This window comes from Rhamphochromis sp. 'chilingali' (genome assembly GCF_963969265.1).
Source record: "Rhamphochromis sp. 'chilingali' genome assembly, chromosome: 3".
NCBI classification, from domain to species: domain Eukaryota; kingdom Metazoa; phylum Chordata; class Actinopteri; order Cichliformes; family Cichlidae; genus Rhamphochromis; species Rhamphochromis sp. 'chilingali'.
In genome coordinates, this window is record NC_137931.1 from 33,232,244 (window position 1) to 33,252,835 (window position 20,592).

Below are 20,592 nucleotides of genomic sequence, written 5' to 3' on the forward strand. Positions count from 1 at the left end.
CCAAGGTAAAGAGGTGGGTTTTCAAGAGTGACTTAAAAACAGATAAAGAAGTGGCCTGTCTAATCTCTAAAGGAAGCTCGTTCCACCGTTTGGGAGCTGCTACAGCAAAAGCACGATCTCCTCTAAGTTTACGCCCAGTCCTGGGTATCTTCAGGAGCAGCTGATCAGCTGACCTGAGAGAGCGGGTGGGTGTATAAGGCTGTAGCAGCTCAGAGAGATAAGATGGAACTAGGCCATGGAGAGCTTTAAAAGTAAATAAAAGAATTTTAAAATGAATCCTAAAAGAAATGGGCAGCCAGTGAAGTGAAGCTAAAACAGGGGAAATGTGCTCAAACTTTCGAGTGCCAGTTAAAAGATAAAACAGGATTAACTGACCGCTTGAAAATAAAAATGTGCTAGATGACCGTACAGCACACACTTGAACTCCTGAACAAGGAACAGTTGTGGCAGCATTATTGTTACTCAGTTGTCAGCTGTCACATTTCCAATTGTTGGTCCTCTTTTGCCGCTCCCAGGCCTGTTAAGAAAATCCAAAATATGCGCCTTTAACAGCAGCTGCAGGTCCTATACATGTTGTTTGGAATCTGACTTCAGCACAGCGTCACTGTCAGCCCTAAAAATAACTAAGACGACAGAAGGCAGTCCCCCTCCAGTGACTTAGCAAAAGCTTTTTGCCATGCTACCCGCTCCATATTGATCTAAACAGCCGCTGCAATCCCCATTTTTACTAGGAGGATGAAAAGTTTTTTTCTGTTCCAGCTTATGTGGTGAGTATGTTGTTAATTCTGTATTTAGTTTTTATTAGATGACAGGAAATGTTATTTGTTGTTGATTTCAAGACATATTTTGACCTAACTATAATATCATAGGCCAAAGGTACTCTGTGGTCAGCACATTAAAACTCTGATTTGACTGTTATTGTCAAATAAGAACAAATGTTTTCTATTTACTCTACAACTATCATGTAAGAGATGTCATCCAACTCCTATTCAGTGTTTAGAAGCTGTCATTTCTCCATATGATGCTGCTACTTCATATATATGTTTACCACATAATCCGGTTCATGGTGCTAAATTTCGATAGTTTTTGGATTTTGAACTTCATGGTGAGGTTCTTGCTGATAATTAATATCATTTTTTTCTTGCATTTATTTGCTTTCTCTACACTTTTAGGTAATTGCTAATCTCAGTTGTTTATTGCACCAGCTGAAAGAAGATCTGAGCTACATTTTGAAGTTGATAATGGTGCGTAATGTGGATGACCTGGACTTCTGCCTGTCCTCCCATCCTCAGAGCATGCTCGAGGGCTTGCGTTCACTCTGTTCTCACCCCAAACTTGTGGATGTGACTTTGAGCGCGGGAGGGCGAGATTTCCCCTGTCACCGTGGTGTACTGGCGCTTTGTAGCATGTACTTTCACTGCATGTTCTCAGGGGATTTTGTAGAGAGCATTTCAGCACGTGTGGAGCTTCATGATGTGGATCCTGAGATCCTTAGCTGCTTGCTTGACTTTGCCTACACAGGCAAACTGACTATCAACCAGAAAAATGTGGAGGGGTTGATCTGTACCTCCAGCAAGCTCCAATTCCAGACAGTGCGAGCCGTGTGCAGCCGATACCTCCAGCATCAGATTGATGAAACAAACTGCCTGGGAATCCTGGAGTTTGGGGACATTCATGGCTGTCCTGAGGTGGTTGCCAAAGCATGGGCCTTCCTCCTGGAGAACTTTGAGGCTGTACAACAGGGTGATGAGTTTCTGTTGCTGGGAAAAGATTGGCTGATCTCATGCCTGTCTGATGAAAGACTACAAATCCGGTCAGAGTGCGCTCGTGTGGAGGCTATCCTGAAATGGGTTAGGCACCACAGGGAGTCTCGACTCTGCTATCTCCCTGAGCTCCTTAGCTTGTCCCGTCTCTCTCTGCTCAGCCTGGACTACCTGGCTGACACCCTGCTGAAGGACAGTCTGCTGCAGGCCTCTCCCAGCTGTACAGAGGCTGTGGAAAAGATTTACAGAGAGGTTAGTGAGTTTCTACACTTTTTCTCTTCTTGTTCTGCTACGAGTTATATTACAAAAATAATGTTACTTTCTAGAAAATGGATTTAGCACCTGAACATGTGGACCGATTCAACTCCCAGAGCCCACAACCAAACCTAGAAGAAGTTCTCTTTGTCATGGGAGGTCATTCAATGGATGATGAGGACGACTCTGATGAAGAGGAGGACCGAGACCCAAGACTGGAAAGACTACAGCCCAGAAACTGTGCCTTCTACAACACAAAGACCAGTAAAAAAAAAAAAAACAACAACAACAAAAACTCTTTCTCCCCCATTTAAAATTTCAAGTTTGTTTAAGTTCAGATTCCATTTTAATTTTCAAATTTGTTGGAAAATGTCTGTGGGATTCCTCAAACCAGTTTGGCACATTCTGTAGGTCGTTAAATACAGTGTTGACAGAAAAATGGCCCTTCAGAAATGTGGTCTGGATGTGACAAAATTGGATCATCTTCTCAATTCCTGAACTGAGCATTTTTATTGCTCAGCCTGGAAGAAGGCATTTATGTTATGTTTTGCACATGGAAAAAGTTTTTGTAAAGCCATTTTAAGCTTCCTTTTTATGTGGAGGGGCAAAAGCTGGCCAGGAGTTAACGACCTGCCAAAAAGCTTTTTGTATTTACTGTTTCAGCTCAGCAAGCAAGAACCTATCGGACCTTGTTTGGCAATATTATAGCTTTACTTAATTTCACTCCAATCCATTTGTCATTTGCACACTGTATTTGTGAATAATTCATCAATTGGTCCGTGAAATATTCTCAACTTCAAGTCATTTTCTCTGCAGAACGGTGGCATGAGCTCCCTAATTTCCCGAATCCCAACAAGTGGGGTTACTCTATGGTCTCTTTGAACAATGATGTGTATGTGTCAGGTGAGTCAAGTATACTCCACACTTTTAATCAGAATAGACAGGTTGCACCTCAAACAGTCCTGGAGCTCAGTGATTTCCTGGTCCAGGTCTGGGGAGATCCCCCAGGACACAATCTCACACAATCTACCTGAGTACTATTTTGCAGCAAAATGGACCAGCCTGCCACATCACGTTTTTAGTCAGATTTTTGGTCTGTCTTTGAGTCCTTGGTTGATCATTTTCATTTCCATGAAACAATGTGCCATCCTTTCATTTCTAACACGATACCCATTCCATATCAGTATAGATATCCAACATGATGTTTTTTCCCCATTGAGAGCTGATGTGTTTCCAATGTGTTTCTTTCATTTTTTAGAACACTGTTGAAAAAACTCTTAGGTTAAATGACAAATGATAGAAAGTCAAGAGTGCAGCTCTCCAGTTACTTTTGTGAGGAATCTAAAACAATCACAGACTTTTGACAAACTGATCCTTTTTGCCTCACAGGGGGCTCGCGAGGTTCGAATACCAATACCTGGTCGACCACAGAGACCTGGAAGTACATCACAAGAGAGGGGAGATGGGTTACTGTGGCACCTATGCTCCGACCTCGGACTAACCACACATCAGCAACGCTCAACGGGGAGATTTATGTCATCGGAGGTAAGAAAATAAATATCGGTTTTGCATGTGGTGCCTTAAACCTGCAGCAAAAATCACAGAAGATAATCACCACTCTAGCTGCTTGCTTCAGCTTCTCTGAGGTTTTCTTTAAGAATGTTTTAGTATTTCTCCATTGTTGTGGAATATTGTTGGTATGGCCAACTTTTTGCAGTTGCTGAAACTCTCTATAACCCTCCAGCAACCAAATTATTTTATAATGACCAAGTTGGGTCATTTATGACAGGAAGGCTTTAATAAATGGCTATGTTTGTCTTTTTCATACCATTTCCTTTATCTGTGACAGGTATTCAAAAAGTCTTTCTATCATGTTTAAGCAAAAAGGCTTTAATACTTCTGCAAATTAAAACAAATCAGTTCTTTGGAAATGTGACATATTCCATATATTTCCATTGTAACTTTCAGTGTTAAGTGTCTGACTAAATCTTGGTCTGTTAGCCAAGGTTCTATGTAGTGATTAGGAGTGGAAAATTACAATAAAATCAAAGCCTGCAGCACTAAAAAATGTAAATATATTTACCAAAACATTCTATTATGTGAGCTACACCAGTTTTACTTAAAAACACCACAGTGGCTCATAGAAATATCTGGCTGGGATACTAAATAAGTCATTTTGTCACTTGAATGTTAAATGTGACTATCGATCGTTAATTTTTCCTCTTAGGCACAACGTCAGACCGAGTTGAAGTTGAGCACTACGACCCTTATAACGACACCTGGGCTATGACTTGCCCCGCCTTAAAGTATGTGACAAACTTCACCGCCACAGCTTGTCAGGGGAAGCTTTATGTAATTGGGTCATGTGCAGTGAAATACAATGCACTGACCATGCAGTGCTACAACCCTGTCATAGGTAAGGATGCCCTGAGTACCATCCTGAGCACTGTTCACAGTACTTCTATAATGCATGCAGTCCTATTGGTGGATGTTTTGGCATCTTCATTTTAGCCACTTTAAATAATATGTTATATTACTTTTTTGTAGCAGTAATTTCTTCAGTGTCAGATGCATATTATCCAAATTAGAATCTCTTGAGGTATATATGGATGGGTAAAAATTTAGCTATTTTAAATTTGCATAATTTTTTCCAACATTAATGATCCCTCATAACATTGCAAGCATTTTTCTGTTAAACATGGGAGCAAAATACATTTTACTCCCACAAACGTCACAGTATAAAAAGTCAAAAATCTTTTCTGTTCAGCATCATTTTTCTGTGAGCATCAGTATTATGAGACGTATCATAGTTTCAAACGTAAAATCTCTGTTACGTAAAGGAAGAGAAACAAGCACTGGTACCCAGGATATTCAATCTCTTTTCTAATAATTTACTGGGAAAAAAACCTTTATGGTCTTTTTTGTTGAGCTTTTGTTTCTCAGTTTTTATCTTTTCTTTGTGTCTCTTGTCACATTTTTTCTTTTGGTGTAACATTGTTTACTTTATAGCATTTATTTTATTAAAACTGAATGAAGTGCCATAATGTTCCCATAAAGTGCCATAAAGTGCCATTTACTTTGGATATTTGTTTGTGCTTTAATCTAATAATTAACATATTTGTTATATTTTTCTTCATAGATAGCTGGATCAGCGTATGTTCACCATTTATCCCAAAGTATTTGTCCTCTCCTCGTTCTGTCTGCGTGGATGGAACTATATATCTGGTTGCTGACAACACTAAAAAAGTCTATGCTTATGATCCAGAGGCAAATATATGGCAGAAGGTGGGTTTAGTTATCACTGCAGACAGCAAGCTAAATACATTAAATAGTCCCTTTGCACGAATTCATCCTACCAGACGTTTAAGTAATACCTTTGGTTTTTGCTCTCTTCAGGTCCAGCTTCTACACATGCTCCACGAGAATGGCGGCCTTGTATCACTTGATGGGAAGCTCTTTGTTACCGGAGGCCATTGGAAAGGTATGGAGGGGGACTATGGGGTCGAAGTGGAGGTTTACAACCGAGCATCCAACATCTGGGAAGTGGAGTCCTCCCTGCCAAGACTTTGGTTCTACAGTGGAGTCTGCACCATCTTCTTAGACCCAAACCAGTGGCCTGAGCTTGAGTCAACATAAAGTCCTCCTCAAGGCCAAAGAGTTAATAGAGATGTGTTCCTCTCATACAAATGCCTACGCTGCAAAAGGAATGCTTATCCCTGGATGTCATTGTGCCTGAGAATAGCACATTACATGACCCTCAGGTATTCTTGGATGTTTTTTAGGGCTGTGCTCTACTGCTCAGCAGGTGTTTATTTATACTTTGTATCATGTGTTTGAGACCTGAATTTCTTTGTGTTACTGTATGGTGCACATGAATCATTAAATGTTTGCAGAACTAGCTTGTGGGCTTCTATTTTTAGAGTTTTTGTCTGTAGTCATTTAAAATCTGCTAATTATGTTCCTGAAAATTGGTTAAAGATTTTATAGCATAAAAATATTTTAGACCATTGTATAAGGGATCATTTGAAAGCTCAGGCTCTAATTTAATTGAAATGTAACAGGATTTATCCTATGTATAAAAACAGTGTACCGCACCAAAAAAATGAAACGAGTGGGGTTTAATTTTCCAAGTTTTAAATGTATTTCTGTTTATTAAGTGTCCACAATAAGAGGAAAATGCATGAATTTGTATTAAGTAAGGTGCCTTTACCTTTATCCTATATCTGTTACCCGCCCCCCAAAGACCCTTCAGATATCAGAGTTGGTTTCTTCCACCTATCCAGTGACTTTAGTGACTTTAAAGTAAACAAGTAAACTTGAAAGTAAGTAAAATGTTTATATACATATACACACATACATATATAGTGTTTCTGTTCACCTTCAGTGCTTTGATCATTAACCCCTTGGAATCCTGTTGCCTGGCTCCTGGTCTCTGCGCTGCCATGAAAACGGACAAGCAAGCGTTCTGCTTCTATGACAACGGTCCCGGAAGCGCGTGGTCACCATAACAACTGGCCTGGGATTGAGCTACATGTCTTCAGTCTTCTTAGCTTAAAAGTTTCCTGTCCGTGATTTTTGTTTCAGCTTTTGAAGTTTCTCCTCACGCAGTCGCAAACTAAGACATCTGGTGTTTTCATCTTATTATTTAAGGACATGCTTGGTTTTTGCGCTTTTTTTCACTCAACTTTTAATAACTGTCGGACGAAAAGTGTACCAGAGTAAAGCTAACTAACCACCGAGCCCAAACGTTGAGTAGACTAGCAAACCTTTTATAGCTGAAGCTGGGCCGCGATGACTTCTCCACAGGAGGAAGGTGCACACTCACCCAGACTGGAGGCAGTGATTCAGGTTGGTAACTCTTGATAAAGATAAGGAAAAGTTTATATTATTGGAGTCATTTTAAATATTATTTTCAGAGTTTTTCCTGCATGGGTTTACCGCCCTCTACAAGATGTTTGTCAAAAGCAAAGGAAAATCATCATTAATAAAGATATATTTATTTAACAGTTTGTATTGTTGGCGAGTCATTTGAACGTCATTCATTTAATGCTTTTTTTCATCTTAATTTCTCAAAGGACCACGAAGCTTAGGTAAAGACACACTGTATAAGATGGCATGGACTTACTTGCTTAGCTGTCATTTAAAACTCATTTAGAGTCAAGAACAGGTTGATTTTATTCTAGTTTACATCTATGTGTACTTTGAAGTTTCAGTTTTAGGAAAATATAAGTCTAGTATAAAAAGCAAAGTGGTTTAAAACTGATACAAGTTCTCCCGTTAATTAATTTTTTTTAAGATATAACGAAAATAAAATAAACCTATTACATCACCACTGAGTATTACTAATAATATAATTGGTACCCAAATACCGTTATAAATAATATCGGTCAGACAGGCTGATATCAGTGGGAAATAGTACTTTAGACTGCAGCTAGTAGTGGCTTGGTATCACCATATGAAATATCTTTTATTCTTATCCATGACCCAAAATGTGTAAGGTAGCTTAAAATTATGTCAGCCATCACAACAATATAATACCATTTATATATAATGTTACAGACACATAAACAAATAAATACAAATACATTTTGTCGTGACTCTTAAGACTTATGCTGTACTGGGATACTCTGAATTTGTGGTGTTCTTGCTTTTAAGACAAAAAAATTTCCTGTGTTATGCCAGCTAAAAAATTAAAGGCGACCTATAATAAAATAGGTTTAACAGCTGGAATAAAAATTAATAACTCATAATTAGGGCTGCCACGATTAGTCGACTAGTCACGATTGCATCGACTATTAAAATCGTTGACGACTGATTTAATAGTCGACGGTCATTTGAAGCTTTGTAAGATCCCAAAAGAGGCAGCAATGAGTAGTAGGATTTAAGAGTGTAATAACGGAGTGAAACAGAAGATGGCAGCACTGCATGTACAAGGATGCCAGCTGCCGTTAAACCCCGAAGTAGAAGCTGTGTCCCATAATTCATAGCTCGGCCTGGAAAAGTTGTCAACAATGGCAGCAGCTAGTTAGTTTTAATATTACTCTTATTATTCTTTTTGGGTCACAAAATAAAGTTTAACATATTTTCAGGCGAGAATGGAGCTGTGTAAACCTCAAATATCTTCTCAGTTTATCAAGACACCGCATATTTGCAAAAGCACTCCAACGTTTTCAGAGACGTCTGTTACCCACCAGCGCTAGCCGGGGGCAAGGTTCACTAGAGCCGGTGAGAACACCGGACTTCCGGCAAATCGTTTTCAAACCCACCGCCGTCTTTAGCTACTCAAGTTAAATATATATAAGTCACTTAGATAACTTAAAAATTTTATTGTTTGTCTTTTTTTAGTATTTTATTTGTTCCTGAGTAAATCGGTTTGGCTGAGATTAAAGTTATAGTTTTTACACAGCTGAATAAATGTCAAGCAGACAACTGATTATCAGAAGCCTGAGATGCTCGAGAATATACTCCGGTGTCCTGTTATATTTTAGATAGCAAGGAGTTTATTAACCTTCACCGAAACAATCTGCAAATGTCATTAACATTTAATAAACTATCATCTTGTCTTTATTTTTAGTTAGCACAGCGGTCCCCAACCCCCGGGCCTCGGACCGGTTCCGGTCCGTGAGTCGTTTGGTACCGGGCTGCGAGAGTTGAGGCTCAGGTGTGAAATGTATAGTTTTCAGGGTTTTTATCGGTTTTCAGCATTATTTGTTATCGTTTTTATCGTTTACTCGGTTTTCCTGGGTCTTTTCACACGTGTTGTGAATAAAACCTTTTTTTACCGGTACTAGTTTTATTTTGTTGTATTTATCCGTGACACCTTAAAGGCCGGTCCATGAAAATATTGTCGGGCATAAGGTCCGTGTCGCAAAAAAGGTTGGGGACCGCTGAGTTAGCACATACCTTAAACACTTAAACACTTAGGGCTGTAAGCTAATGATAGTTATATAAGAGCAGATGCATGCTGGTGCAATAAGCTGTACGTTTTACGTCCAATGGATGCATGATCTGATTAGTCGACTAATTGCAAAAATAATCGGTGACTAGTTGACTACAAAAATAATCGTTTGTGGCAGCCCTACTCATAATATATAACTCATTATCAGTTGTCAAGATAAGTAAAGGAGCCAAGGTAAAAGTCTAAAGGCAGTGCAATATACTTTTTGTAATAAATAAATAAATATAAAAAATAATATATATAACACAGCACAGAGCACAATAATTTAAAATCTAAATAAAAGAAAATAAGTAAAAATGAATGAATTAATAAGTGAATAAGCAGTAACAAAACCTTTGTAAATCAAATGAAAGCTGAACATATTAAAATAAAGATAATTAGAGTAAAGTGTAAGACTGAAGTAGTACTCCCATAGTGTAATCTCTAGGGTAAAGTGTTGTGTGTTGGTGTAATTGTAGAAACTGGAGGAGTCCCTCCTTCAGTCTGATGGCAGCTCAGGAGAGAGAAGTCTGACACTTCAAGAGGAGGGACAAGAATCCATGGCCACACCTGTACCTGTCTCCTCTCGCATCCGTCAGATCATCACCCGCAATCTAGCCGAGGATCCAGCAGGTACTGAAAAAAACTTTAAATGGCTAGTTTGTAGATTAACTTAACATTACTGGATATCTGAAAGGTGAATTACAACCCTTTCTTCTGATAATCCCTCTGACTGACTCTGACTCTTCTATATGTCTGATCTGTTTCCTTGTCTCAGGCAAGAGTTCAGAGTTCAGTGCACTGGAGGAGAGGAGGGATCTAAGGGGGCGACTGTCTCCCAGCCAGATGGACCAGGACCAGCTGGTAGTCAAACAGTCCGGTCTCACAGAGAGGGTAGGAGTGACGAATTCTCAAGGTCAACAGTAGCTTTCCTGCCAAAGGCTACTATCACAAATTTTGTTTTCTTTTTTGTTGTTATTATTTCTTATTTGTCAGGGACCAGGCACAAAACATGGAACTCATAAAAAAAGAAAACCATGTATGCAACCCCTGGTCCAATACACACAGTTAAAAACAAGTTATAAAATAAACATATCCAATATACAAGAAAAGTAATCAAATGATCAGAAATAAGAACCATAAAACCATGAAAAACAACTGGTGCTCATCAGTTTGCCAAGGGTCATAAGGTCATTTACAAAAAATTTGAAGCAAATCATTTTACAGTGAGAAAGATTATTCACAAGAGGAGTGGATGTCACCTCGAGGTCAGATTGTACAATGCTCAGAGAAACGTAAAAAAATGGGAGCTACATCTCAGATTCTACAGGCCTCAGTTAGTGTGTTAAATGGTAGGTTCCCTTTCAGTCGATTCACTCGGTACAACACATAAGTATGGGATATCACGCCCTCGCGTGTCCTGGCTGAAGAAACCTTTATTCACGCCTTTACGGCAGATGACGTGTGATGACACGCGCAAGGCCCCGCCCGCACATATAGCCGCTGCCATCACCGTCATCCCTCAGTTCTTACGCTCTTCACCTCGCTGAGAACACCTCTGCTGAGTTGGGCTAGCTAGCTACTGCTAGTTAGCTCCGTTGTCTGCCAACTTGAACCTAGCTTAACTGCCCCTGTTGGTGTTAGCCTCCACCGCCCAGCTGGTGCGTAGGCTGCCCGCGGAGCGCTATTTTCAAGTTTTTCTTGTGCAGCGTTTCGCTTTGCGTTTTGGGAATGGACTCCAAACCGAAGCGAGCAAAGCAGAAATCTTCTGTTCGCCCCTGTCCTCAGGGATGTGGTTTCTCTTTGCACGACAGCGACCAGCACGATGCCTGCCCTGTCTGCCTGGGGATCGTCCACGCTAGGAGAGCGTTGACGGAGCCCGAAGCTTGTGCGTTTTGTCGCCAGCTCCGACGCTCGACCCTGGAAAGACGGGTGACGTTTGTGGAAAGAGTGCTGGGACGCTCGGCTGTCGCACGGCATGACCCTCTTCTTTCCGAGTCTGGAGCCCCGGCTTCGTCCGAGTCCGAAGACGAAAATTTTCAGGTCGATGTCCCCGCGATTAGCTGGGCTGACCACATGGAATACGTTGACGGGTTAGCCGATGACGGACCGGAACCATGCAGGAGCGCTGACGGGCTTCAGCCTGGGTTGAAGCCCGCCAGCGCTCCCCAGGAAGACGATGACGTGCTGGACATCGGCCTGGATATCCATGGTTTGTCGGAGGATGAGCAGGAGAGCTCATTGTCGACCCAATATGCCGCCGCTGCTGCGCCGGTCGGCCACGATGACACCTCTCTTTTCTCCCTGTTTCGCCGTGCCGCTGAGAAGCTGCAGGTGGACTGGCCCTCTCCTCCACCAGCTCGGAAGCCGTCGCGGTTTGCGGGTTTTTTCCTTCCACCGGAGCCCGCAACGGCCAAAAACTGCCTCCCCATGTTCCCAGACTTTCTCTGCGAGCTAACAGCGTCATGGGACAAACCTCTGTCTACCCGCGTCACTGTGCCCGGCTATGGACAGTACATGGAATTGGACGGCGCCGAGGGAGCTGGTTTAGCTAACCCACCCCCTATGGAGCCGTCTCTGGCTGCTTATCTGGCCCCGTCCCATAACCATGGTGTCGGTGGCCCCGCAACTCTGCCGTCCAAGCACTGCAGATTCTCGGCCTCGCAGCTGGAGAAGATTTATCGGGCTCAGGCCGGCACCGCTCGAGCCATGAGCTCCGTCACCATGCTCCAGACGTACCAAGCAATGTGCCTGGCGGAGCTTGGATCGCTGGTTCCGGAGGACAGCCCGCTGTCACCTCTTCTTAACGAGGTTAGAGTCACCACGGATTACATCCTCCGTGCGTCTCGCTGTGCAGCGCTCTCCCTGGGCAGAGGGATGGCTTCGACAGTGGTGGCGCAGAGGCACCTGTGGCTGACCCTCTCCGACGTCCCTGATAGAGACAGAGCTGTGTATCTGGACGCACCAGTGTCTGCGGCTGGGTTATTCGGACATTCACTTGAAGCCATTCAGGCTAGATTCGATCTGAGGAAGAAGCAGACGGAAGCTCTGCGCGACATCATCCCCAGACGCCAGCCCCAGCCCAAGCCCACTGCTAGCTCTCACAGGCCCGCCGCTCCTCTGACAGCTGGCAAGAGACCGGCGCCCACTGCTGGAGTGGGAGGGCCGCCGGCGAGAGCACGTACTCCGGCCCGAGCTCCACGCCAGTCGGCCTGGGGCAAAGGCCCTCCCCCGGGCCCCCGACGGGACCCGACGCCCAGGAGGAAGAAGCCTCAGCCCTCCTAGCTGTGATTGCGAGTGGGGAAGGGATCCGGCAGCAGGGAGACGCTGCTCTTACCCCTCTGTTGCCGCACAAGAGGTGCCGCTTAAGTTCTGTTCAGGTTGTCAGCCCCAGAAGGCGCTGCACTTCCCTATCGCGGTCTCCCAAGCACATAACCCCTGCACACGGTTCAGATGTGTTGAATGTTCAAGCGACCACATCGAGTGTTCCCGCTGTTTTTCATTGTTATGCCCCGAAAAAGGTGCACCCAACAAAATGTATAAATGTACATGTTCCCATGTTGCAATCAATAAAGAGTGTTGTTTACTCTCAAACAATCTCAAATGCTCAACCTGCAGGCGAAATGAGCCAGGTCAGGCAGGGGATGCAGTCCCCTGCAGACACACTGGGGGGCGACGGCGCCCCGCCGTCAGTGCTGCAGGCCAGCCGGCTGGCTGCTCACTTCCCTCAGTGGCGCGCTTGCGCCCCCTCTCCGTGGGTGCTGCAAACCGTTGCCATGGGTTACCGGTTGCAGTTCCGGGTCAAGCCGCCTCGTTTCCAAAGAGTCGTGAACACGATTGTCAACCCCGAGGCAGCCTTGGTACTCAGAGAGGAAATACAGGCGCTATTACAGAAGAGAGCAATACGGGTGGTCCCCGCTTCGGAGACGGACAAAGGTTGGTACAGCCGTTATTTTGTCATTCCGAAGAAAGGGGGAGGGCTTCGTCCCATCCTCGACCTGCGAGTCTTGAACACGTACCTGCGAACGTACAGGTTCAAGATGCTAACACTCAGACAGCTCCTGAGTGCAGTCGGCCCGGGAGATTGGTTTGCGACAATCGATCTAACAGATGCTTATTTTCATGTCGCTATACACCCGAAACACAGGCAGTTTCTGAGGTTTGCATTCGAGGGCGTAGCCTACGAATACCTAGTGCTGCCGTTCGGGCTGTCGCTCGCTCCCCGCACCTTTACGAAATGTGCCGAGGCAGCGCTAGCGCCCCTCAGGAAGAGGGGCATCCGCATCTTGGCCTACCTGGACGACTGGGCTCTCGTGGCTTGCTCCAGAGAACAGGCGGAGACGCAGCTGTCGCGGGTTCTGTCACACATTCAGACACTGGGGTTCTCTGTGAACTTTCAGAAGAGCTCGCTAATCCCAGGTCAACAGATCGCTTTTCTCGGTCTGGAAATATGCTCTCTTTCCAGCCGCGCACGGTTGTCAGAGCACAGAGTGGCCGCGTTTCATCGCTGCCTCGCTCAATTTCAGCTGGGACGCAGACTGCGTTTCCAGACGATATTGCGCTTGTTGGGCATGATGGCATCTATGATCGCCGTAGTGCCGCTTGGGCTGTTGAAAATGAGAGCGTTTCAACGCTGGACTCTCTCTCACCGTTTGTGTGCTTCGCGTCACCTCCGGAGGAGGCTGCCGGTAACTGCGTCTTGCATGCTAGCTCTCCGTCCTTGGAGGGAGCCCGGGCTACTGCACCAGGGCTCTCGGATTGGGAGGGTGTTGTTTCGCAAGGTGGTGTCCACAGATGCTTCCCTAAGTGGGTGGGGAGCGCTGTGCGAGGGTGCGTCAGTGAGAGGGATCTGGTCCGCGGCTCAGCGCCAGCTGCACATCAACCACTTAGAGCTGTTAGCAGTGTTCTTAGCTCTAAAGCGTTTCCGTCCAGTCCTGCAGGGCCAGCATGTCTTAGTCAGGACGGACAATTCAACAGTGGTGTCTTATATAAACAGGCAGGGAGGAACACGCTCTCTTCCCCTGTTGCAGCTGTCTCGCTCTCTGCTGTTATGGTGCAGTGTTCATTTTCTGACTCTAAGAGCCACCCATGTCCCGGGCCACCTGAACCTGGGGCCGGACCTTCTCTCCAGGGGGGGTCCTCTGGTGAGAGAATGGAGGTTACACCCTTCAATAGTGGCTCAGATTTGGGATCTATTTGGCGAGGCGCAAATAGATCTTTTTGCTTCCAGGGTGAATGCTCACTGCCCCCTGTACTTCTCCATAATCGACCACGATGCACCCTTGGGCTTGGACGCGCTAGCGCACCAATGGCCAGACGTGCTCCTGTATGCATTTCCCCCAGTGGAAATGATATCTCCAATTCTGGAGAGGGTGCGTCGGCATTCCCTCTCTCTGATCCTGGTGGCCCCTTGGTGGCCCGCGAAGTCGTGGTATGCAGAAATAATCAGCCTGCTTGCAGCAAGTCCTTGGCAGCTTCCTCTCCGCAGGGATCTCCTCTCTCAGGCGGGGGGGGAAGTGTTTCATCCGCGCCCGGATCTGTGGCACCTTCATGCTTACCTGCTGAGAGGTTAAACTTGGTTGCTAAGGGTCTGCCACCTAGTGTGGTAGCGACGATTCAGAGCGCCAGGGCCTCGTCTACTAGAGGCTTGTACGCTTACAAATGGCGAGCCTTCGAGCGATGGTGCCAGGACCGCCACACTCTCCCATTTCAGTGCTCTATTGTGGATGTTTTGACATTCCTGCAGGAGCTGTTGGATAAAGGCCTTTCGTTTTCGACGATCAAGGTTTATTTAGCGGCTATATCTGCTTGTCATATCGGTTTTGACGGGGTGACACCAGGTGCGCATCCCCTCGCCGTGCGTTTTCTGAAAGGGGTTCGCCGGCTGAGGCCCGTGCTTAAGTCCAGTGTCCCGGCTTGGGACTTGTCTTTGGTGCTGGAGGCCCTTTGTGGCCCTCCGTTTGAACCCGTTGAGTCGGTGGATATGAAACTTCTTTCGTATAAGACCGCATTACTTCTCGCTTTGGCCTCGGCGAAGCGAGTGGGGGACCTTCATGCGCTGTCTGTGCATCCTGCCTGCACGCAGTTTTCTCCTGATGGCCGCAAGGTCGTATTGCGTCCGAATGCCGCCTATCTTCCCAAGGTCATGCCTGCATCTTATAGTTCAATGGAGTTTGAGTTGCTGAGCTTTTGCTCCCCTCCTTTTGAATCTGAGGAGCAGAGGAGGGTGCATTCTCTTTGTCCGGTGCGTGCGCTACGCACCTACATTGAGCGCACTCGGGATGTGCGTTTGTGTGACCAGTTGTTTGTCTGCTTCGCTAATCCGAATAGAGGTAGAGCTCTGTCCAGACAGAGGCTGTCCCACTGGATTGTAGAAGCTATCTCGCTGGCATACAGCACCGGAGGTTTTGCGTTGCCCCACGGGGTGGGAGCTCATTCCACCAGGGGGATGGCGACCTCATGGGCTCTTTTTAGAGGGGTGCCTGTGGCTGATATTTGTGCAGCGGCTAATTGGGCGTCGCCGCACACTTTTGTGCGGTTTTATCGGTTGGACGTTACAGCCCCTTCGGTGGCTCATGCTGTCCTTTCTGCTGGGTCTACCACTCACTAAGGATGTGGTGGTCCCGTTCCGGTTCGGTGGCTGCTCTGCGGGGCGTGTATATAGGTCCCATACTTATGTGTTGTACCGAGTGAATCGACTGAAAGGGAACGGTTAGTTATGTCTATAACTTCTGTTCCCTGAAGGAGAGGAACGAGGTACAACACAGGGTGGCCCCACTGAGCAGTTGGCTCGGTGAAGAGCGGCTATCGAACTGAGGGATGACGGTGATGGCAGCGGCTATATGTGCGGGCGGGGCCTTGCGCGTGTCATCACACGTCATCTGCCGTAAAGGCGTGAATAAAGGTTTCTTCAGCCAGGACACGCGAGGGCGTGATATCCCATACTTATGTGTTGTACCTCGTTCCTCTCCTTCAGGGAACAGAAGTTATAGACATAACTAACCGTTTCATGACAGTACACTCAGAAAAAGACTGAAACTGATGGCTTGCCTGGAAGGGCTGCTGGGAGAAAGTCTCTTCTCTCTCAGGTTAGGTTTGCAAAGCTGCAACCAAACAAACCTTCTGGAACACTTCTCTTTGGACAGATGAAACCAACGTCAAGATATGTGGTCATGAACAGCACCACACAAACACAACATATGAACACCTGCTGTCAAGCACGGTGGTGGAGGGGTGTTGACTTGGGCTTGTTTTGCAACCATAGGACCACCCTGCGAAGTTGTCTCTGTGACAGTTAAAGTTTCATGCAAAAGGAGAATGATTTCATGTACAGCAGAAAATATAAGACATATAAGACAAATATAAGAAAAGAATCGAGGAGATTTAAGAGAGCTGTCCATAAAAAAGCAAATCTCAGTTAAGTGAAATGAATATTGTAAAAAAATAAAAGTACCCACACACACACACACACACACACACACACACACACACACACACACATATATATATATACATGTATATAGTTGATATCAAGCACACTAGAGCATTGACTGCAAAAAGCTTCGTAGGTTTGAAATGGGATATGTTTACTGTGAGCGTCAGTGTAGCGCTGTTTTTTCCAGTAGGGAAGCCTGTTTGGGGGCTGAACAAACTAACATTGAAGGAAGACTGAAACTCCACTTAATGTATGGTAGTAAAAATCTAAGGAGCGGAAAGGGCAGCATACACATGCTCAGACTAAATTAATTTGACTTTGCACATGTATGTATATCATACTTTTTTTAATGAGTTGCTGTAGAATTACAGTTTACATATTAAGGTAATTACTGTATAAGCAACCATTGTGTGTGTGTGTGTGTGTGTGTTTGTTAGTGTAAATAAGAGTGGGGAGCGTAGTTCATGAAGGGTTTCCTTGTAGTCTGTTCAGGTAGACCTCCTGTGCTCACGAGGACGCGTGTCTCCCTCCGCGGCCCCCCATGGTTGCCCCTCCATGTTTTGGGGGAAAATTGTGAAGGTCACTGGCCTCCTCCCCGAGGACCGTTGAAGAAAAACCTAATTTTTCATAGTGCACAAAGCAGCCATTTATGATCACACTGCCCTCATTCTGCTGCTTAAATCTAATGATCTCGCACTGCTTGCTTTGCTCTTGGAATTCATTTTAAAACCGTGGCTATAAATAAAACGTATTTAGGTTGGCTTGTTTATTTTGTGAATATTTTTAGAAGTGTGAAAAGGCACTAAACAGACGAAACTAAAGCACAGCTTGTGGATATTTGATGCTCAAACCCAAAGAGTAGCAATTTGAATCTGAATATTTTGTTTGGTGGTGACTCATAAGTCAAGAGGTTCATTATGAAACTCCTGTCAAGACTCATTTATTATGCTGAAAGCTCTTGTCTTCGTATTATTTCCTCTATGTAAAAGCAGCTTGATTTTTTTTGGCAGCTTTGCTTTTATGTGATGGTAATGCAGTTTGCTCATCAGTACCCGAGAGCCAAAAATGCTTCCTTGACTTTGACGCTAACATTCAGGCCAGCAGCCTTTCATTCACACAGATTTCTCCATCAGCACTTACAGCTGAAGGGCTCATATCACTGAATGTATCACATACATTGCATCCAAGTAACCTCCGTTTAATTAATCAGTGTATTGTACCTATGTCAGTATGTCTCATTTGCCCCATATATAGCAGCCAGAGAATATCACTGTGTCAAAAATATGATTGGTCAGTAATTCAGAATTGCTTATTGGCTTTCAGTGTTAACATTGATTATCAGTTATATTTTCCAGCCTTGAGCATTTGTAGCTGTTCCATGAGACCTTGTGTGAAACATTTTAAGTCAGCATTTGTCCGAGGTGCCCTCAGCTTGAACCTTCTTTCCTCTGTAATTTGCATTGACTACTGTGATTGAAATTTCTCTTGATAATTTCCACATTGTTCATAAACCTGCACTCTGCATTTTTTGGTGGGATAAATGTACAGGCCCACCTGGAGTATAGGGTTTCTAGTGCTAGTTTTTGATCAGCTAGTTTTTGATCAGCAACACACTCTGGAGAGCTTCTCAGTTGGGGGTTGGGGGCAGTTTTCACCCTGCCATCCAACAGCTACAGTCTCACAGCTGGAATATGTCCCCTGCAGTCCTAGGGGCTAAAATAACAACAACCTTAGCCCATTTTATGCCATAACTTTGTGATCAGGCTGATGCATTGTGACTAGTACGAGAAAAAAAAAGTTTCTCCAAGGACGCTAGTCTTCCTGTCTCCATTTCTGTGTAATTGTCGCTTAGTATTTTTCTAGCAGTGAGGAATCCCAAGATCAGACGACAGACTCGATCTCTCCAGTGTGTCCTGGGTCTGAGAGTCTCAGAGTCTTCCTCCTGTGGGACATGGCGAAAACACCTCACCTGGGAGGTGCTCAGGAAGCATCTTAATCAGATGCTTAGCCCTCTTTGGGTTGTCTCTTTTTTAAAGTAAAGGGGGAAATGCTGTACTCTAAGCCTCTCCTGAATGACTGAACTCCCGAGGAAGTATTTGAGATTTTCTGTCTCTGAAGAGGCCACCTTTCCAATATACACATATCCATATCCACACATAAACAATATCCACAGTGGTAGGCCAAAACTTAAATAACTCCAGAGTTGAATACCAAAAGGTAATAGGTGGTATAAACACAAAAGTAATAGTTGACAAATCTCAAATACACCAATTTATTTGGCCATGCCAACAAACAGAAACTAGCATTTCTACTTAAGTACAGAATGTCTTTACCTCTGATTGTTTTTAAAAGAATCACATCATAATTACCTCACTACAACAGGTACTTTAGTTACATCCATGCAGATGATGTGCCGATCCATCTGTCAGTCTCTTGTTCCTGTCTCCTTGACTCGTGTACCCCATGACACATGAACTTCTCCACTTGAATAGGAACTCGTCCTAAGCCACTGTGGGTATTCCACCCTTTTCTGGCCTCAGACATAGAGGTGCTAATCCTCATTCCAGCCACTTCACATTTGGCATCAAACCACTGCCTTCATAGATTGATGAAGTCACATCACACGTCGATAAAAATAAAAGATGTGACCCTGAAACCAACCAATCTTGAAATTGCACCTTGAATTTCTGTCCATAGTTATCGTCAGAATCAGTGTTAAAGGGCAGTTCTGCCAGAGTCCATCAGCCACTGGAACAAAGATGAACTAAATGAACTAAAGGAACCAAGCTCTCACTGCACTGCCCCCTGCCCCCGAAAAAATGAAAAACAACCAAACAAACAAGTTAAACTGCCATATATATATATATATTAAGCAATACAATTATAACTAATATATGCAAATTATTATTTAAAATATCATCACATGGTTTAATGAGCATTTCGTTTTCATTTCATTTTCTTGTAATTATTTCAAGGTTGAGGCTTTAAAGGGTTAACAATTGTCCTAATAATGCATACCGTCGAAGCACCACTCACAGGACACCGTGGGGGGCTTCAAGCTGAGGTCAAATCCCTTGTCCAAATTCACAAATACGAGTCAACAAGTTGGGCAAACTCATAAGCATCCTCAAGTATGATTCTTGAGTAAATAAGGAGCTGGTCCAGACTTCTCTTACCAGGAATAAAAGTGCATCAAATAAAGTTTTAAAAGCTTTTTTTTTTTTTTTTTTACTGAAGTTCTACTTCTGTTACACAACATTCCAACTTCATTCATTGCTCAATCCAGTGTGCCAGCATTTGCCTAATTGCACCAGAGTAATAAAAATGGCAAAAACGAGAGAATTTCACCCACCTATATCTTGAAACCACACGTGAAAAACAAGTGCCACAATCTGTTTCGTTTCCCCTGTAGATTTAAGGGTTCTTTGAGTGCCGTGTCTCTATATCATAATGTTTGTGGCCCAAGTCAGTTGAACAAAGTGTGTGACAATTCAAAAACATACATTTTGCCAAGCTTTCCTTAAGGCTCTGAGCTGACAGAAGACTGTTAACATAGTGCTGGTGAAGTCACACCTGGACTCTTAAAGCCTTCCTCTGTGTCTCTCTTAAGTCACTCTTCGTGATCCCTGTTGACCCCAGAAAATTGCACCTGAACCAGGATAAACCTTGACCTAGTTTGTGCGTTGGATGGCTTCAGGAGGTTGGAGAACATGTTGGGGTGAATTCTGAACCTTCTGTGTTGCTTTTGGAGGCCTGCTAATGTGCATTTTCTCAGACACGGACATCCATACCCTACTCCTGAACACTTAGAGATTGCCTGCACAGTACTGCGGTGTGGCAGTCAGTTGGATAAAGATAACTCATGCTGAATGATTTCTGACACCAACTGCCATTTGCCAGTGCCCTGTGGAATTTTAAATCCCCCGGGTCTCTCCGTAAGAACCCTGTCAAAGAGATAAAGTCTGTTTTTAAGGATTGTATTACTGTCTTCTTTTACTGTTCTACCCCCCTCTGTCCCTAGTTTGTTTTTCCTGCTGGCACAAACCCATTCATTTATGCTGCAATTTGAATGGAAAACAGCCAGAAAGTCAGACTGTCTCAAAATTGTAAAAATTAATTACTTTCCCCAGAGAAAGAAAATGCTTAAAAGCCCTCCTGAAGACTGAATTTTTTGATGAAAGTATTCCATTAAACCTCGTAGC

The 20,592-nt window shown here is 44.3% G+C and overlaps 2 protein-coding genes across 10 annotated transcripts in view; both read left to right on the forward strand.

Moving 5' to 3' along the window:
* The first annotated feature begins 611 nt into the window (after positions 1 to 611).
* Positions 612 to 6,134, forward strand: klhl30 (kelch-like family member 30). 2 transcript variants are annotated; one of them, XM_080877334.1, is made up of 8 exons: positions 612 to 767; positions 1,173 to 2,015; positions 2,135 to 2,282; positions 2,835 to 2,921; positions 3,408 to 3,563; positions 4,246 to 4,434; positions 5,158 to 5,303; positions 5,415 to 6,134. In XM_080877334.1, the coding sequence occupies exons 2-8, from the start codon at positions 1,242 to 1,244 to the stop codon at positions 5,652 to 5,654; spliced, it is 1,740 nt and encodes a 579-aa protein (XP_080733460.1). In that variant the 5' UTR covers positions 612 to 767; positions 1,173 to 1,241; the 3' UTR covers positions 5,655 to 6,134. The 2 variants fall into 2 exon arrangements, with proteins under 2 accessions (XP_080733460.1, XP_080733459.1); XM_080877333.1 differs by having other exon boundaries at positions 618 to 767; positions 2,090 to 2,282; positions 5,415 to 6,133.
* Positions 6,135 to 6,515: 381 nt separating this feature from the next.
* The window catches only part of crocc2 (ciliary rootlet coiled-coil, rootletin family member 2), a 48,345-nt gene continuing 34,268 nt past the window's right edge, over positions 6,516 to 20,592 (forward strand). For all 8 annotated transcript variants that reach the window (XM_080877516.1, XM_080877517.1, XM_080877522.1 and 5 more), the window contains exons 1-3: positions 6,516 to 6,866; positions 9,435 to 9,588; positions 9,734 to 9,849. In XM_080877516.1, the coding sequence (XP_080733642.1) occupies positions 6,810 to 6,866; positions 9,435 to 9,588; positions 9,734 to 9,849 (327 nt within the window). In that variant the 5' untranslated portion in view covers positions 6,516 to 6,809. The remainder of the gene's footprint in view (positions 6,867 to 9,434; positions 9,589 to 9,733; positions 9,850 to 20,592) is intronic.